At 38.3% G+C, this 19,238-nt stretch overlaps 2 protein-coding genes across 2 annotated transcripts; one reads left to right on the top strand and one right to left on the bottom strand.

The window, feature by feature from the left end:
* The first annotated feature begins 51 nt into the window (after positions 1–51).
* LOC120421458 (tubulin-specific chaperone E) lies at positions 52–9,888 on the top strand. The gene is made up of 5 exons (XM_039584669.2): positions 52–295; positions 388–488; positions 602–764; positions 8,321–9,236; positions 9,301–9,888. Exons 1-5 carry the CDS (start codon positions 203–205, stop codon positions 9,600–9,602), a joined length of 1,575 nt encoding a protein of 524 aa, XP_039440603.1. The 5' UTR covers positions 52–202; the 3' UTR covers positions 9,603–9,888.
* LOC120421460 (damage-control phosphatase ARMT1-like) lies at positions 9,553–18,885 on the bottom strand. The gene is made up of 6 exons (XM_039584671.2): positions 18,730–18,885; positions 18,438–18,541; positions 18,213–18,318; positions 17,929–18,152; positions 17,707–17,872; positions 9,553–10,644 (listed from the first exon to the last, which is right to left on the bottom strand). The coding sequence occupies exons 2-6, from the start codon at positions 18,521–18,523 to the stop codon at positions 9,886–9,888; spliced, it is 1,341 nt and encodes a 446-aa protein (XP_039440605.1). The 5' UTR covers positions 18,524–18,541; positions 18,730–18,885; the 3' UTR covers positions 9,553–9,885.
* Between the last annotated feature and the right edge of the window lie 353 nt (positions 18,886–19,238).

Here is a 19,238-nt window from a genome sequence, read left to right as displayed (position 1 = left end):
TTTTCCGTCCCTTTTGAAAAGTTTTTCATGATTTTTCCTTGTTCGCGGACGTTTGTTGTTTGTTTCTGTGGCAGCTAGCAAAGGCAAAAGTCAGAGAAGAAGGAAGAAAGTGCGTTCGCAACTGTTCGGAAAAAGTGATAAATTTTCGTTCCAGTTGGTCAACCCCGGAGCAGATTCAGCGCGATCGCGGCCCCGTAACACAATGATTCCGCAGAGCCACGGACAGCAGGAACAGCTGGTCGGACAGCGGATCCGGGTTGGAAACTTCAGCGGAACAATCCGATTTGTTGGCGAGGTGAGTTTTTCGTTGCTCTCGGGGTGTGGGTGTGTGGAGAATGGCCTTGGTTGCTGAAACACGGGACGGGGGTTCTCTTGTGTCGATTCCAGGTGGCCAACACCGACGGCGAATGGATTGGCGTCGAGTGGGACGATCCCCAGCGGGGCAAACACTCCGGGACGGTCAACGGGATCGAGTACTTCCAAACAAGGTGAGAATATTGTAGGGTGGGGTGAGGTGGGGGCAAGATGAGTCATCGCCGAGCACTTGTTTTGGTCAAAACAAGAATTTCTTGCTAACACACTTTGTTCCCTTTCTTTTCAGACAAGCAAATTCCGGATCGTTGATCCGAAGTGAGAAAATTCCTCCCACAAAAACGCTGGCGGAAGCCATCCACGACAAGTACATCATAACGGAGGACACGCTCCGGCTGGACGCGGAGATGCTGAAGGAGGTGCAGAAGCAGCTGCACGCGTCACTGTTTGAGGTAAGAGCTGCAGGTCACAGTTTTCTGGTGAATTGGGCAGTCGAGCGGAACAGAGTTGTTGTTATTGTTTGGCTTTGATTGGGGGAGGAGGAAGTACGTGCTTCCTGCTTGAATTGTTTTGGATCGTTTGTATCGATATCTAATGGCAGCAAAAGGTCGCAGAGCTGGTCGGATTCTGTTACATACTACGCTGTGTTTTTGTAAAAGACAAAAATGTGATAAAGCTATAGACGAATCCAGTTTGAAATGGCTGCTAGGTGGCCAATGGTGTTAGAAATGACAGCTTCCATGTATTTGAATATACGAGCTCAGGAAAACTCAATTTTTAAGCAATAAAATGATTATTTATGATAAATGTATTGATTGGTTAGGTGCACAAAATGTGTCTAGAATATTAGGTCTATTCCCGTACTGCAGAATTCTGCAATTCTGCACGAAATCGGCAGCAGAGCGTTCCCGTACTTTTCTGCAACATAAGTAACTTTTTTCCCAGGCAGAACTTCTGCAATGAGAGAGACAGAAGTTGCAGCAAACCCGTTCCCGTACTTTTCTGCAAGCTCTCTCTTCTCTTTCTTGTTGAAAAGTGACTGCAAGTTGGATGGATGTTGGGTACACGCTTACATAAAGTTTGCAATTTGGGTGAAATCAAGCATTTTATTATTAGCTGTAATATTTTTTTTTGTTTTATTATTACTAAATTGAATTAGTCTTTTGAAGAGACGTTTGTATAATTTGAATTGATGGATTTTTTGGGTAGTTAGTTTTTTTTATGTCTGGTTTTATTGAGAACGATTTTTTTGTGTTAACGATTTCATGCTTAGTTCATTAATGTAAATGAAAAAGCGATATTTTTTTTTAGTGTTAAAATGATAACTTTTTGAATAGACTAAATATGTTTGTTTAAATAATAGGTAAATTTAATTGCCAAATAATAAATTGTACCTTTAACGGTGCTACCAATTTGTATTCTTATTTGAACCAATAAATGTGATGTAATTTAGTCGAATTCTTAAATTTTAGGAAGCTTAAATTGTAAAATTCGGAAATTCTTAAATGCGCCATCTTGAATCACAAAAAGTACATTTTTTTGGAGTCGTTAGAAAATCAGGTTTAGAGGATTTAGAGATTGAACTTTTTGACGAGTTCTTCGGAAAATAGAGTACGTTTCTGTTTCTATTTTTTTAATATTTGAGTTTTCATTTTTTTATGTACAGAATTTTAAAATTTTACTTTTTTTTAGTTTCTTAATTTTTTATTATTTTTTTAAACTGTAGCTTTTGTATTTTTGGTGTTCTGAACTTTGAAATATTGAAAACTTTTGATTCATTTATTTCGAATTTAAAAATATTTGAATTTTTAAGTTTAGGAACTTTTAAGTTAGCAACCTTTACTTTTTTATATCAAATTTTGAAAATTAAGATTTTTTTAAATTTTCAATGATTAATTTTTAATTATTTGAATTTTCAAGCTTTGAATTTCTGATTTATTGTTATTTTTCTGAAATAAATATTTGCATTTTTAAATTTCTCTAATATTTATTTTTTTCAAGTTCCTCAATTTGAAAATAGTTCTTTTTATATTTTTAATCACGAATTTCTTAATTTTCAGATTTATAAATTTATGAGTTTCAAAATTGTAGAGTTTGTGATTAATTTTTTTTATTTGTCAATTTCGCTGCGTCACCGTTGTTCTTCGATGTGAAATCCAATCATAATTTATTTATGTTATCTTTCAAACATTTTGCTATTAAAACATGTATTTATGGTCTATGTAAATATACCTTTTATATTTAACCTTTTTCTTTTTTTAATCATGTTTTTTAAACGTACCTGCCAATCTCATTTCTTAAATTGTTTACCTAATGTAAAGTTTTGAGTTGTTTCTAATATAAAATGTCTACCTAAGCATTATTAATTTCTAGTTTAATAAATGGTACATGCTTGATTTTTTAGATAAAATGTTGATTTGCATAAAAAATAAGTCCCCGTTCTAGAGGTAAACTTCTTTCAATTACAATTTTTGTCAATCCATTTTTTTAATTGTTTTGAAATAATAAAAAAAAACTTCAATACCCAATTTGAGTAAATCCACTCAACTGTGTACCATATTGCAGAAAAAGTACTGGAACGCGCTACCCATCTAGGCAAAAGTTTTGCGGCTTCTCTCCTTGCAGAACTTCTGCAAAAGAGAGAGATGAAGAGAGCGAGCTGAAAAGTACGGGAACGTGCTGCAAAAAAGTGACTTATGCTGGCTGCAGAATTCTGCAGAAGCTGCAGAAATTCTGCAATTCTGCAAGTACGGGAATAGACCTATTATTAAAATAAAAACTGTTCGAAAAATTTGCAATCGGGATAAGGACACCATTCGATTCAGCAGGAATTTTGGGCACCAAAAATATGTAGTTTTCATATGTTAAGTATTTTAATTTAAATGAAAATTAACAAAAAGTATGAAAATCGAGACATTTAGTATGGGAGCTGTCAAATCTCTCACCATCAAAAAGCAGCGTTGAGCTTTCGCTGGATTTGTCTATTCATGAGAGATATTTGCTCTCGGAAATATGAGTGCTTGTGTTGATTGTGGTACAGTAAAGCTAGAATTTTGCCAACGGTTTTCTGGGAACTGCAAAAGTTTTTCTAGATTGACTCAAGGCGGTTTCTAAGTGCATCTCCAGCGCTGGGTGCAAACATCGAAGCAAAGCTAATTTGCACCCGACGTCAACCCCATCGCGGTACACTTGGCTCTGACAGCTCCGAGAGTGTAGACGTGTGTGACGTGAGCGCTAAAGGCATCGTGCCTCGAGTTGTTTGACGGATGGAGGTGGAAGAGACCTCCGAGACGGATGATTTTCAACTCATCCCCGGAAATCGGAAGCGGAAGAAGACCCCTGAGATCACCGGAGCTGTCGTCGGAGAAGGAAAAGTGGAGCAGAATGTGCTCAATAACAACAAGTTCAGCCCGCTAGCGGAAAACGAAAACAACAACAATGCCAGCCCAGCAGGAGGAGGAGACGCCCCGGCGGTTTCATCACCCGGCCAGTCGGCAGGTAAACAAAAGCAACCACCTTTGGTGGTGAAGAGCACCACGGATTTTTACAAGCTCGTGGCAATAGTGGAAAGTTGTAAATTTGGTTTCAACCCGATTTACAAACTAACCCGATTTGGAACCAAGGTGACCTGCTTCTCTGTCAAAGATTTTGACAAATTGCAAGAGCTCTTCAAGAAGAAGAAAGTGGAATTCTACACCCACGAACGGCGGAGCGAACGAAATCATCGGGTAGTTCTTCGTGGTTTACCTGATGAACTGAAACCAGACGAGGTCAAGTACCTGCTGAAGAGGGATCTGAAGCTGGACGCGCTGGAGGTGCATGTCATCAAGCGGAAGGAAAAGTCCACCGTGGACGAAACACCGTACATTGTGGTCTTCCCCAAGGGATACACCAATCTGAAGAAGCTCTCTGCAATGAAGGTTGTGGCAAGCACTATCATCCGGTGGGAGGCCTACCGGAACAAGCGGCCGAACGTGACCCAGTGCAGGAGCTGTTTGCAGCTGGGCCATGGGACCAGAAACTGCCACCTCAAGGGGAGGTGCAACAACTGTGGGGGTCCCCACAAGACGGACGAGTGCAAAGTCCAAGAAGCCGAGCCGAAGCGGTGTGCCAACTGCTCTGGAGCCCACGAAGCCACGGACCGCAGCTGCCCCAAGCATGCGGACTTTATCCGGAGGCGCCAGCAGGCGTCGAAACTGAAACCGCCGGCAAGGAAGGCGGAGAAGCAGAGTCCAGCAGTTCCGGCGTTCACGCCGGCGGAGTTCCCTCCGCTGCCGGGCGCAGTTCCGGACGGAAAATCCAAGGATCGCCCTTGTCCCGCAGGAAGCAGCCAAGGTGGTCCCCGAGACGGTGGAGCCACGGAGAAGGAAGCCGGGGAGGTACTCAGCTCAGCCGAACTGTAGAGCTGTGGGGGATTTTCTCCGAGTACATCGGCAGGTTCAAGACCTGCAAGACCCGCTTGGACCAAGTAACCCTCGTCATTTACATGATCTCCAAGTATGGAATTTAAGGAGTTTTTTTTGTTATTATATATTGTTTTACTGATCCTCGGTCCCAACCTGGTCACAGCACCAAAAAGGACCTAATAAAAATAAGTTAAGAAAAAAAAAAATAAAAAAAAACCCATCGCGGTACCTGTCGCGGTAGCAAATTTGCTCTCAGTTCTTCGGGATTTCACCTTGCTACCCGGTAAATATTCTGCCTGTTTGCTACCGCATCAAATGGAATTATGCACGGAAAATCGAATCAAGCACGGATTTTTTTAATTTAAAAAATTTAGAAAAATTAAAAAATTTAAAAAAATTTAAAAATTTTCAAAATTTTAAAAATTTTAAAAATTTTAAAAATTTTAAAAATTTTAAAAATTTAAAAAACTTAAAAAAAATTTAAAAAATTTAAAATTTAAAAAATTTAAAAAAATTAAAAAATTTAAAAAATTTAAAAAATTAAAAAATTAAAAATTTTAAAAAAGCTTAAAAATTTAAAAAATTTAAAAAAATTTAAAAATTTAAAAAAATTAAAATTTTTAAAAAAATTCAAGAATTTAAAAATTTAAAAAATTTAAAAAATTTAAAAAATTTAAAAAATTTAAAAAATTTAAAAAATTTAAAAAATTTAAAAAATTTAAAAAATTTAAAAAATTTAAAAAATTTAAAAAATTTAAAAAATTTAAAAAATTTAAAAAATTTAACAAATTTAAAAAATTTAAAAAATTTAAAAAATTTAAAAAATTTAAAAAATTTAAAAAATTTAAAAAATTTAAAAAATTTAAAAAATTTAAAAAATTTAAAAAATTTAAAAAATTTAAAAAATTTAAAAAATTTAAAAAATTTAAAAAATTTGAAAATTTGAAAATTTGAAAAATTTGAAAAATTTGAAAAATTTAAAAAAATTAAAAAAAAATTTTTGGGGAAAAACAAAATAAAAATTTAAATAACAAGCTATGTTCTCAGCAATTGAATGAAAAAAGTGTTTTAAAATGCATTTCACACCTGCCCAGTTGTTTTGCAATCATTAGTTTTCAAAATATCCAATTATTGAAGAGATTTTTTTTCGCCGAAAAAAAAACTTTTTGCGGTGCTGTACATTGGAATTCCACAAAAATTGAAAATATTTTTGACCGAACCCAGACATGCTAAATATGATTTTAAACGCAGGAAAATGCATTTCTAATTGTTTTCAGTTGGATGGACTTATATTTCCTTTAAAATTTGGAAGTTTTTTGAAAAACATATTTTTTTGCCGCCTGGTTTTTCGAACCGGGGGCGACATAAACTTTGAAAAATATGTGCAACAGCCTAAAATAATTGAAAAAAATATTATTTTTTTAAATTAAAATTTTGTAAAAGTAAAAAAAAAATTGGAATTTTTTATTTTAAAGTTTTAAAATTTTTAAATTTTTGAATTTTCAAATTTTTGAATTTTTGAATTTTCAAATTTTTGAATTTTTGAATTTTTGAATTTTTGAATTTTTGAATTTTTGAATTTATGAATTTTTGAATTTTTGAATTTTGAATTTTAAAATTTTAGAATTTTAGAATTTTTGAATTTTTGAATTTATGAATTTTTGAATTTTTAAATTTTTGAATTTTTGAATTTTTGAATTTTTGAATTTTTGAATTTTTGAATTTTTGAATTTTTGAATTTTTGAATTTTTGAATTTTTGAATTTTTGAATTTTTGAATTTTTTGAATTTTTGAATTTTTGAATTTTAGAATTTTAGAATTTTTGAATTTTTGAATTTTTGAATTTTTAAATTTTTGAATTTTTGAATTTTTGAATTTTTGAATTTTTGAATTTTTGAATTTTTGAATTTTAAAATTTTAGAATTTTAGAATTTTTGAATTTTTGAATTTTTGAATTTTTTGAATTTTTTGAATTTTTGAATTTTTGAATTTTTTGAATTTTTGAATCACCCACAAGAGCAGACATAGAAAATCTCCGAAACACGCATTCAAAACTTTGCCCCCGGCTTGCCGGTATTTGTCGGGTATCAGAAAATGAGTGCCCGACTGGTACCGACACATATTTTTCTTCTACAGATGAACTTGAGATCAAATTTGATACCTGCATTGCTACGTGCGGTGGGAGACTCGGGGCAAACTCGAGAGCAAATTAGGTGGGAATCAAATCGGGTAGCAAATGGGTTAACTTTCGACATTTTCGAAAAATGAAATTCTTTGAAATTTTCAATAGGATTAAAAAGTTTAATGAACTTTTAGCATTTCTAGGCATGAATCAACACATAATTATTGATTTTGAAGGTAAACGAGAGCAAAAAATGATAAAAACCCATATTTGCCCCCCGCGGTGGGCTTGTTTCGGTGGCAAATTTGCTACCCTAGCGGTGGGGATGACGGAATTTTTTCAAGGTGGCAAATTTGATCTCGGTATTCATGAGCCGGGTGCAAATTTGATTTGCACCCCAGCGCTGGAGATGCCCTAAAACACCCAAAAAGCAAAAACTGAAAATTTGGTTTATTGGACCTCTTCAAAAAAAAAAAAAAAAGCTCCAGATTTGGATTATCATCCGTGTTGCGTTCGGGAGTGTATGATGGCTTATTGTGAACTTGCGTCGCGTACGGTAAGTTTCGCTATCGGGCATTACATCTGGGCGAGTAAACGACGCTGGATATGCAACATTTTTTTAAACTGGACCTGGACATCAACGGACCTGGACGGAAGTTTAAAGATAGATCGCGGACACGTCTGGTTCTTGCTCTAGTGACCTCGGAATTGTTATTTTGTTTATTTAAAAAAAAACCTTACTCAACCTTACTTACCTTACTCATTTTTTGGAATGATCAAAGAATTAACACAAATATTACTATTGTTCATTTGAAAAACTTTTATAAAATGCTTAGGACCAAAAATTGTAACAAAAACCCGCGACAAAAGAAATAGCAACATATAAACACGACTCAACACTAGGAAAGATTTCAGGAGAAAACAAAACACAGTAAACAACAATTAGTTTTTGAATTAAAACTAAAAATAAAACAGTTTTTGCTTTAATGAATGTTGATAGGCACACTTTAAACGGTTAGGCGCTTATACTTACATCAAACCCTACGTAATGTACCACCCCCGGCCGAGTTAAAATGCGTAACCGGAAAAGAAGGTGTGCATGCCTGGCACGAACACTCAAAGCGTGTTCTAGCGTGCTGCTCGTACTGACTCAGAGCAAGGGTGAGATGTAGGTGTAAGGGCAGTGCGTGTTCGTCGGGAACCTGGTTCATAAGATCGGTCAAGGCCTGTTCTTACACTGAAAATTGCGAATTGCGAATATGCTTAGTTGAAATGGTAGTTTTAAGGAAAAGGACTAGGACTAGGATAAGGATTGATATGAACATTAAAATAAATCATATAGTGAACGGATAAATACATATAAACAGTACATTTAAAGATGATTCCAGGAAGCTGTTTCAATTTCAATGTAACAGAAAGATTTGATTTAATTTGACCGTAATATCAACATTTTGCTAATTGCAACTTTTTTTTCTACCAGGTCGTCGGCATGGAGAAAATCGGCGGCAAGCAGAGCCAGCTGGCCCACCTGGTGGACGTTTCGGTGGCGCACTCTCCGGTCAACGCGGCCGGTTCGCTCTCCATGTTTAAAAGCCTGCGCTCGCTGGACGTCTCGGCGAGCCTCCTGTGGAACTGGACAATCGTCGGAGACGTTATGGCGCAGATTCCGACGCTGGAGGAGCTTAATTTGTCGAACAATCGCTTGGTCAGTCCGTCGGACGATGAAATTTTCTCGCTCGTTACAAAATTCCACAGTTTGAAGAAGTTGGTGTTGAAAAAGTGCGCGCTCGGGTCGTGGCCGGAACTGGTTCGGCTGGCACGGATGTGGCCACTGCTGGAGAGCCTGTCGCTGGAGGATAACGAGATCGGGGTTGTGACGGAGGAAGGTTATGAGTTGGCGCTGACGAAGCTGCGCAGTTTGGATCTGCAGAATAATCAGATTTGTGATCGAGAGTCGATTTACGCGCTAGGGGCGTTGCCTGCACTTGAGGAACTTTCGCTGAACGCGAATGGAATCGGTAGGATTGTGTTTCCCGATTGTCCACACACGGAAAAGGTTGACCTGTTTGCTAAACTCGAAACTCTTTATCTGCGGGAGAATCCGATTGAGGACCAGTGCGGTCTTTTTAACGAGTTGGACAAGCTGCCCTCGTTGAAGCATTTAACCATTGATCCGGATGCGGCGGTGAGCTACGAGGAAACGGTTTCCCGCGTGGTGGGATCGATTGCGGGGTTGAAGATGTTTAACCGGGCGACCATTCCGGAGAAGTTGCGCCGTGATTCGGAGTGTGACATGTGGAAGATGTACGCCGTTCAGTGGTCCCTGGTGCGGAACGATGCCCAGCTGTTGAAGGCGTTCTTCAAGGCACACCGAATGTATCCGCGGATCATGGAGAGTGAGTGGTTTTGAAGGGGGTTGGTGTAAGAAATTCAAGGCTTCAATGACAACTTTTATTCTAGGACTCGGCAGCCCGGAGCAGTTCCTGCCGGACACACGCCGCGTCTCGAACATGCTGAATCTGCACCTGCTAAACGAGCGCACCGGCGAGATGCGCCACAAGAAGGTCCCCAAGCGCATCAACCTGCAAACGCTTGAGAATCTCATCGTGAAGCTGTTTGGGACGCCCGAGGATCGGGACACGGCGGGACCGTTGCACCTGCAGCTTCTGGACCGCAAGCGGGACGTTCGGATTCCACTGGACAACAACGGGCGCAGTTTGGACTTTTATTCCGTCGAAGATCAAGACACGATCGTGTTTTGAGGAGGTTTGTGATGCTTCTTTATTTCTTCTCTGTTTGTAACTCGATTTTTTTTACAATTAATTTATTTTGCTGCTAAAGCACACGCAATTTTTCAAAGAAATTCTAAACACTCAAACAAAAAAACACTTTAAAATTCCAAATTGGTTACAATGTTTCGTACAAATGAACACAATATCAAAAGTTTAGACTAGCAAAACTAACACGTGAAAAAGAAAGAGAGACCAATCAGCGGTATTACACTACCTATTGTTTGTTGAATAAACCAGAGCATGATTTATCGCTTTACTTGTGGCTAAACTGAATGACGCCGTACTCGCCGGTGGTCATCCACCGCGGGTCCTTGGCGGTCAACTTTTCCGAAAGCCCTTCCTCGAGTCCACTGATCAGGTCCGCCTTCACCGTCCGCAACGTACACAAATTCGTCGGTGTAAATCCGCGCAGCGACTCCCGAAACGGTGTCGAATGCGGGAAATTATAATCTCCCAGCAACTTCCTGTAGTTCAAATCTCCCTTGAAGATCACCAGGTCCGATCGCGACAGCTCCTCGTACAACTCCGGATTAATCTCCCCCATTCTGCAAAACTCATACGGCGACGTCCAAAAGTTGTTCACATCCTTCAAGTCCAAAGTCCCCTCCGCGAATCTACCCTTCAACCTCCGCCCAAATCCCGCCAACAACGCATTCTCATGCCCCTCGAGCGTTTCCAGCGTCAGCATCATGTCGTTCGGCGTCACGTCCGAAATGTACCACGGAATGGCCTTCACGTTGAAGTTGACCCGCGCGGCCAACCCGTGCTCGATCAGGAAATCCGCCAGGCACAAATCGGTAAACAGCTCGTACCCGGAGTTGTCGTTGATGATGTCGACCACCGCAGCCGGGGGGTTCTGCTTGGCACCGCGGACGCACTCCCAAACGGCCCGAGTGCCGTCGCTGACGATGAACGCGTCCAGGTTGTCGAGCAAGCTGAACGGGTCGCTGTCGGGTTTAACGTCTGCGCCGCCCGAGAACGAAAGGTCGCACCGGTTGCCCCAGAGGTTGAGCTATAAAGAGGCGTGTAGAAAAAATATTGTAGAATTTTTGATCACCCAACTACGATATCAAATTAAAAAAAGCACATATATAATTTTTATTTCAAAATTTCTAAATAAAAAATAGGCAGGAGAAAATTCTCAAACATTTGGCAGGTTAAGCACCCGCTCATAACTCCATCCAATTTGGCAATTTTCACTATTTAAACAACTAATTTGGCAAAACTTTTGATAGAAACTTGCTTGCTCACTTCCTTTTGCTATTTATCACTTAGTTTCAGTTGAAAAAGCTTTCAATGTGCTGTAACTGAATGTCAAAGTGCTGATATGGCAACATTAGAGGCATGCTGGAATTAGATGGTTGCCTTTTTTGCAAGCTAAAGATATTTTTTTCCAAATACACTCAACCCCCGGTGGTTGGTCACTTTTTCGTTTGACACTTTTTTAGTTTGTATCCCGTTGGTTGGTCAAAGTCAAACTAAAACTAAAAACTAACTTTTACACGGCGCTCACGCACACTATCAAAACAAACGTTTGGTAGTGTGTGTGAACTCCGTGTCAAAAGGGTACTAAACTAAACTAAAAAGTGACTCTGTTCGTTTGACAACAGTTGGTGTCAAACTATCGGGGTTTGAGTATAGAACATTTATCTCGCGAAACATAATTTTTGCTCCCTTTTTTAATGCAAACAAAATTTTAGTGAGCCAAATAATTTGACTCAAATTAGTTTTCTTGTATCTTGTAACAGATTCATAGGAGAATAGAATGTTCTTTTATTTTACATATGTTAATCGATTTAGAAAAAGTCTTTGAGAATATTTTCGAACATTCTGGCGCTTGGATCAAACTTGAAAAAAATATGTATCTGAAATTATTACTACCTTTAAATTTTATGAAAAACTTCTTATAGTAGGGGAACAGCATCTAATTCCAGCGTGCCTCTAATGTTGGCAGGTCAGAACTTTGACATTCAATTAAAGCTAGTTAAAAGCGTTTTCAACTGAAATCGAGTGATAAATAGCTCAATAAGAAGTGAGCAAGCAAGTTTCTATGAAAAGTTTTGCAAAATTAGTTGTTTAAATAGTGAAAATCAGCAAATTGGATGGAGTTAGGAGCGAGTGCTTAACCTGCCAAACATACGAGAATTTCCCCTACTGAAAAACCTTGTTTAACCTTTTTAAATTTGTGCCCGATCAAAAAATCAAACTAAAATTAAAATTCAGAATTTAACAAAAAAAAAAAAAATTTAAAGAAATATCGTATTTTTCGAAAATTCTAAAATTTTCATATAATATTGTATCTTGTTAAAGCACCGAAATTTTCGAAATTGGCTGCATGGGTATGAAGTGGAATTTTGTATGTATTTTCAAATTACTCGAATTTTAACGGAAAATTGTGAAAATTTTGTATAATTTGGGTATCCTGCAAATAAAACGATTATTAAGGGAAAATGCATGCAAAATTTTGCTTCTTTTGATACGTTTGTTGCATATGATTGAAATTAAAGAAATACGGTAATTTGTGAAAATTTGAGTATTTCACAAAAACGCTCAAATAAATTGAAAATGCATTTAAAATTTTGGTTCGTTTGTTTCGAATAATGCCGATTAGGCCGATGCAAATATTTAAAAAAGTTTTTGTCCCTCGGCCCTGGCCGTGGTCAAGGGGGGGGGCAAAAAAAATAAAAAAATATAAAAATTTAAATAACAAGCCATAGTCTTCACATTTAAATGAAAAAAGTGTTTTAAAATGCATTTTACACTAGTTCAGTTGTTTTGCAATCATTAGTTTTCAAAAAATCTAAGATCTGACAAAAACAAAAATTGTATCGAAAAAAAAAGATTTTGCATCGAAAATTTTCAAAAAATCTTAAGATTTTTTAATAAACCCAAACATGCTAAAAATGATTTTAAACGCAGGAGAATGTATTTTAATTTGATTTCAGCTGGTTGCACTTGAATTTTCATTGAAATTTTGAAGTTTATTGTAAATTTTTTTTTTTGCCCCCTGATTTTGCGGGCAATTTTGAAGAGGGGGGGTGACAAAAACTTTTAAAAATATTTGTACCAGCCTTATGAAAATTTGAGCAGTTTAGCCAAAAAAAACTGTATTTTATGAAAATGTAAGTCTAGGGGCAGGACAACTTGGTCGATAGACTAATAAAAGCTTATAATAGTTCGTTGATTGATTAATATTTCGTCAATACTTTAACGCGACCTTACCTGGGTTGTGGATCCTTGAACCTTTGTCAAATAGAAATGTCAAATTGAACATAAACACAAACAATTTTGACGGTGAGGATTTTCACGGAAATTTATAAGTAGCAGAAATTGGACATTTCTTCAGCGTGGACCATGCTCCGTCGGCCAAGAATGGTCAAGTTACTTCTGAAACACCAAAGAAGAAAAATGCAGTGGACCGGTTAACTGATTCCTCTACGTCCCGCTACGTTGAAGGATTACCCGAAAAGTCATGTCCACCTAATCTAGCTTCCTCCTCTTGCTCCTCCTGCTCCTCCTGCTCCACTTGTTGCAAAAGTAAGAGGCCATGTTCCGGGATCAGAACCCGTCCTGTTGCTTCCTCCAAAAATGAACCCTCGATGAATACTATATTCGTTAAAACGGAGCAGGCTTCTCTTTTTCTACGGAACTTGGACAAATTCTTTGGACAGGCCGGATAACATAACCTGATATTTAGAGTGCAAAGAAAAACAAAAATGCTAGAACCGGTGACTTTCCGGATTGGTCCAAAATCAACTAAATGGTGGAAGGGAAACAGCAAATCCGATCATCAATTGTGGCCAAATGAAACCAGTGTCGAAGAAGAAAAACAATCGGCAACGAGACCGATTGCCTCCTTCTTCAATGTGGACATCATCATGATCATGGCCGCTAGAGGAACAGTTGAAGTAAAACCCGGAAAATCCCGGATGAAACCGTAAATATTGCCTCCTCCTTCTCCTTGAACTGCACTAGAGGGCAACGATGGGTCAAAGTCAAAGCTTTCGCCTACTGTCCTGAATCCTCCTACCGTTTGAATTCCGTCAAACCCGGTCAACCTCGGTTGAAACGCCACATACTCCATTGAGACGGAATCTCCCTCTTCCTGTGATCGTATTTGGTCAATCTGAGACTGTTTTTCTCTTTGGACAAGTTGCCTGTGGTAAACGCAAAAGTAAGGGACCATGTTCCGGTGACCAGGTCTTGTCCCGTTGCTTCCTCGATCATGTAATAAGCAAAAATGAACACTCAATGAAAAGTAGCGGCAGGAGGAAAACTATCGACATCGAGACCGATTTCCTCCTTCTTCCACCACGCAAGAGGAAACAATTGGAAGGACATAATCATGGTCATGATCGTTGGCAGAGCAGTTTCATGCCTCTTCGAGCCATATTGTTGGAGAAAAAACGCGGAAAATCTTTCCAACCATTGATATAGAATCCTCATCCTCCGCGAGCCGCATCGTAGAAAACGATTGGTAAAAGAATATTTTCTGCTTTCGCCTACGGCCCTGAAATCTCCTCTTGTTTGAGCTCCGTCAGCCCGTCATTACGCCGGAAGTTAGGTCTTACTGTGCCCGGATTTGGCCAATATGGGACCGAACAGGACTTTTTTCTCCGAAAATTTCCAAACGGTATTCTTTAGATAGTAAAATTTTGTCGCCAACAATATTTTGTTGTTTTCGTCTGTCTGTCAAACTGTCAACTGTCAAATCAAGGTGTGCAAATGTAGGTCATAACATTCTCGTTGATTTATTGGCCAATAAATCAACAACAACGTCAATATGTTAACGAATGGTAAATATTTTTACTTTGTACACCCCCTAGATGTAAGTACTTTACAAAATTGCCATGATTTAATAATAACAAAATCAGTTATTTTAACAGGACTTTTTTATTGAAATTACCTTTATTTTTCATTTCTGAAATCATTCTTTTTAGTGAAAAAAAATCTTATCTCTATGGAGCGTGGACAATCGCCAAACCCGAAGTAATAACTCATTGAAATAAATTCTAAATATCATACAATTTCACAAAAATAAAGATCTTGATCATCATGCCAAACGCAACCGGACCCTAAGTTGACAGTTTTCGTGAGTTGCGCGCAATGCTTGAAAAGGGATCGATCACTGAACGGGATTGCTCGATATTCGATAGAGCTTTCTGTCAGCGATCATTTCCCAAAACGATATTTGATCGCTGACACACAACGCCTATCATGACCGTCATTGCTTGGCGACGGTCGGTGAACGTAAACCCGAAGACGAAACGAACGAAAAATGAGCACCACTCAAGCAGCCGCCCGAACGAGACAACGTGCTCTTTCTCTTTCTCTCGTTTTTGTCTCTCTCTTCCTAGTGTATGCTGCGTGGTGACAGAAATCATATGATTGCTATCATTGGAGAGATGATTGGAATCTCGGTAGAATGGCAAACGACCGCTCTCTAGGCGATTTTTCTCCTGGAGGAAAGTCAATGATTGTGTGAGTGACTTTGCGTTGCACTCATTCCTTTGTGTGTGAAACGAACGAAAGCAGAATGTAGAAATCAGGTTGTCGTGGTGAAGACGATTGGAGTGCTCTGTCAGCTATCACAAAAAAAGTCGAAATTACGCAAGCCCTGGTTGCGCGTATTCAACGACAGATAGCAAGTGGGCCTCGTCGGAGTCCGCCCATCAAATACGCAACATAAAATTAGCATAGGAAACTTTTTTTTTCGTGACGGCTTTTGCGGCACGGTCTCTTCAACTGTTCTAGACAAATATTTGAACTTGGCGTATCTCTAAACTAGTTTTTAAAGAAAATGATTTCAGAATGCTAATTTTGTCGATTTAAACCAAAACAAGGCAAAAACTATATTTATTTAAACTATTCGCCATTTTCAAAAGTTTGGCTAGATAATATCGAGGGCCGCCATCTTAGGCCCACTGGGCCCACAAAACGGGGTACGCTCAGTTTGTATGGGAGCTGTAAACATGCTGCCGGGCTGGCCGGACGTCCCTGATGTCTTGACTCTATCGAGAAATTAAAAGTGAGAGTGTGTGCAACATGGAGTTAAACTTTCTGTGAAGTTGCTGTGAAGGTTACCATGGCACTTTGAAAAGTTTAACTCCATGTTGCACGCACACACTCTCACATTTAATTGCTCGATAGAGTTATCTACGTGCGCATGTATTGCGTGTACGTACACGAAAAAGATTGAGGTTAAATTTTGTACCGACCAGCAAAACAAATGGTGTGCTAGTGTGCGTGAGCTCGGGCTTAGATAACTCTATAGAGATCTCCACGGTTTCTCTCACGCACACCATGATACTGTGTTAGTATTTGTATATAAAGTATTGTTTTGGTTTTGATCGATTGTGATTGGCTGAATTCCGAGGAGCTGATTTTGTTTACACTATTTTTACGCAGACATAGGCAAATCGAGTAGCCGAACTGGCCTGTAAAAATCAGCTGTTTACCACGTGCGCGTGGTATAACAAAGGACACAGCTGATTTTGACAGACGAATCATTCTACTCGATTTGCCTATGTCTGTGTGTAAATTTTGTTACAAACTAATACACTCTCGCGCGTGGATATCTCTATAGAGATATCTAATACACTCTCGCGCGTGGATATCTCTATAGAGATATCCACACGCGAGAGTGTGTTAGTTTGTAACAAAATTTACACGCAGACATAGGCAAATCGAGTAGAATGATTCGTCTGTCAAAATCAGCTGTGTCCTTTGTTATACCACGAGCACGTGGTAAACAGCTGGTTTTTACAGACGATTGATCTACTCGATTTGCCTATGTCTGCGTAAAAAAAAGTGTAAACAAAATCAGCTGCTTGGAATTCAGCCAATCACAATCGTTCAAAACCAAAACAATACTTCAAATACAAATACTAACACAGAATGATGGTGTGCGTGAGAGAAACCGTGGAGATCTCTATTCAGCCAATCACAATCGATCAAAACCAAAACAATACTTAAATACAAATACTAACACAGAATCATGGTGTGCGTGAGAGAAACCGTGGAGATCTCTATAGAGATCTCCACGGTTTCTCTATAGAGATATCCACGCGCGAGAGTGTATTAGTTTGTAACAAAATTTACACACAGACATAGGCAAATCGAGTAGAATGATTCGTCTGTCAAAATCAGCTGTGTCCTTTGTTATACCACGCGCACGTGGTAAACAGCTGATTTTTACAGGCCAGTTCGGCTACTCGATTTGCCTATGTCTGCGTAAAAATAGTGTAAACAAAATCAGCTCCTCGGAATTCAGCCAATCACAATCGATCAAAACCAAAACAATACTTTATATACAAATACTAACACAGTATCATGGTGTGCGTGAGAGAAACCGTGGAGATCTCTGTTTACCACGTGCTCGTGGTATAACAAAGGACACAGCTGATTTTGACAGACGAATTAATCTACTCGATTTGCCTATGTCTGTGTGTAATTGTGTTACAAACTAACACACTCTCGCGCGTGGATATCTCTATAGAGTTATCTACGTGCGCATGTATTGCGTGTACGTATACGAAAAAGATTGAGGTTAAATTTTGTATCTCAAGAAATATTCAATTTACCCTGAGGTTTTGATTGAATTTATTGTAAAAAACTCTCAGCAATCCAATGCAACTGTCAGTTTTCCCGTAAGTCCAAAGGGTTAAAAATGCATTTTAAAACTTAAAGCGCAAAATTTTCATATCTGGCAACACTGTAAGTAAATTTTGAGTACGCCATTCGATTCTACGTCAAAAAATCTTCAAATATGCATACCCAAAAGTTCACTTTTTTTAAACTTTTCTCTTAGCAAAGCAAAAAAGCATTTTGAGGTTTTTCAAAAATCTCAGAAAAAGAGGGGGGTGCCACGGGCGCGGAGGTGGACCAAATGCCACCAAACTTGGGATTCTTTGTTTTTGTGGCAAAAACAACCCCCATGCCAAATATGAGCAGATTTGGTGAAGGTCGATGTTGGACGCGTGGTCACTTGGGAAGGAATGACCCATACATTGACTTAGATTATAAGGACCTTATGTTTTATGATTAAAACTAAAAACTAACAATTATCACTTACCTTCAACATTTTACGGAAGAAATCGCCAATTTCTTCCTCTGTTTTGTCATTTTTATTGGCGTTAAAATTCTCGATCGATTTCAGCACCGCAGCAATCGCATCGTACGCAGTCGTGAGGGCTTTGTCCTTCTGCTGCAGAAAGTAGTCCAAATCTTTCAACTTTGTCCTGCAAAAAGCAAAGATTGTTAGCAGTTCTAATGTTTGTTTGAATTCCTAACTCACGTCGCCTCGAAGATGTTGTTCAACCTCCGATACATGTACGTTTCCGAGTACAGCCAACACGCCGAATAGTAGCTGTTTGAGTCGCCCAAACTCACAATGAAATCGTTCCAAAGCTGCTCGTCGCCCAGCTCCGACGAGATTGGTTTGAACTCCTTATCCGTTTGCAGCTCATACTTGAGCTTGGAAATTTCTCCGATCACCTGCTTGAGCTCTTCGCGGGCATCCTTAAAATTAGAGTGTGCAATTTTAACCTGAATTTATTAGGCAATGTTTAACTTCCTTACCTCGCCCAGATGTTCCACGATGGTTTCCTTATCCTTGGAAAGTTGATCTATCACCTGCGTTAAAATTACCGGAAGTCGGTCTCGAACGGTGTAGTAGCCGAAGCCCCTGCAAAAGATGATTCTTTACTGTATTGCTTTCAATTGCACAAACAAAACTACAATTTCACTGATAAGATGATTAGATTTGCAGAATTGCAAGTGGCAATTAAACCATTCCGCACTTACTGTTTGTACTGTGCCCTGAGGGGAGCATTGAATGGAGGCTTTTCGTCGATGATGTTGTACTTGGTCTGCTGCTGCTCCTCCTCCATGTCCGGCGATTATTCAATCTGCGAAAAAAAAAAACAATGAGTTGTGCCCAGGTGGATAAATATAAACATAGTGTTGTGTCAATGGTTGTATTTTATTCCAAATTTGGAAGTCAATACGAGCGAACTGATAACTTTTGGGTTCACGTTCTTGAAATATAAGAAAAGATGTAATTTGTGCTGTTTCAAAAATAAAATAAATTACAAACCCTCTAATACTCAACACAACACAAATAAGCTAAAATTTATCACAATTTTTAAAATTTTCCAATAAAAATTACAGCTTGAATCGAACGAATTAAGACGTGTGAAAAACCTTTTACAGGAAAAGTCGACTGACAGACTGACGGCGATCAGCTGGGTTTGGACACAACGGGATAGATTGTTCTACACTGAAAGAGAATTAGTTTGGTTTAGGAAAAAAATCAATGCAGGGGTGCTGAAAGATTGTGAAAATTTAGTAGAAATTAAATTGTCTTGTTATACTACATACTTAGATTGTCATGACATTTTATAATCCGTCGAGAATATCATTTGACTTATCAAAATTCTTTTAATTATTGATTCTCTACGATTCCGCAAATCGATTTTTATTTGCATTTTTTGATTTGGGTGAAACTTTGTTCCTTTGTCTCCTCTAAAAAATAAAAACGTTTCTTAATCCACCATTAAGGCTAGTCTGCAGATCGGAAGGAAAGGGGTCAAGAAACAGCTTTAC

Source organism: Culex pipiens, chromosome 2 (assembly GCF_016801865.2).
Source record: "Culex pipiens pallens isolate TS chromosome 2, TS_CPP_V2, whole genome shotgun sequence".
Classification (NCBI taxonomy): domain Eukaryota; kingdom Metazoa; phylum Arthropoda; class Insecta; order Diptera; family Culicidae; genus Culex; species Culex pipiens.
The sequence above is the reverse complement of the archived record's forward strand: the minus strand, read 5'-3'. Positions and strand labels throughout refer to the sequence as shown.

What these genes read in the sequence shown, in the direction of transcription:
- LOC120421458 (XM_039584669.2), top strand. Translation starts at nt 203, where the DNA reads ATGATTCCGCAGAGCCACGGACAGCAGGAACAGCTGGTCGGACAGCGG. An exon ending in TGCACGCGTCACTGTTTGAG is followed by an intron (nt 765 to 8,320) that starts GTAAGAGCTGCA and finishes TTTTTCTACCAG; the next exon opens with GTCGTCGGCATGGAGAAAAT. An exon ending in GTATCCGCGGATCATGGAGA is followed by an intron (nt 9,237 to 9,300) that starts GTGAGTGGTTTT and finishes CTTTTATTCTAG; the next exon opens with GACTCGGCAGCCCGGAGCAG.
- LOC120421460 (XM_039584671.2), bottom strand. Translation starts at nt 18,523, where the DNA reads ATGGAGGAGGAGCAGCAGCAGACCAAGTACAACATCATCGACGAAAAG. An exon ending in CTCAGGGCACAGTACAAACA is followed by an intron (nt 18,319 to 18,437) that starts GTAAGTGCGGAA and finishes CATCTTTTGCAG; the next exon opens with GGGCTTCGGCTACTACACCG. An exon ending in AACAACATCTTCGAGGCGAC is followed by an intron (nt 17,873 to 17,928) that starts GTGAGTTAGGAA and finishes TGCTTTTTGCAG; the next exon opens with GACAAAGTTGAAAGATTTGG.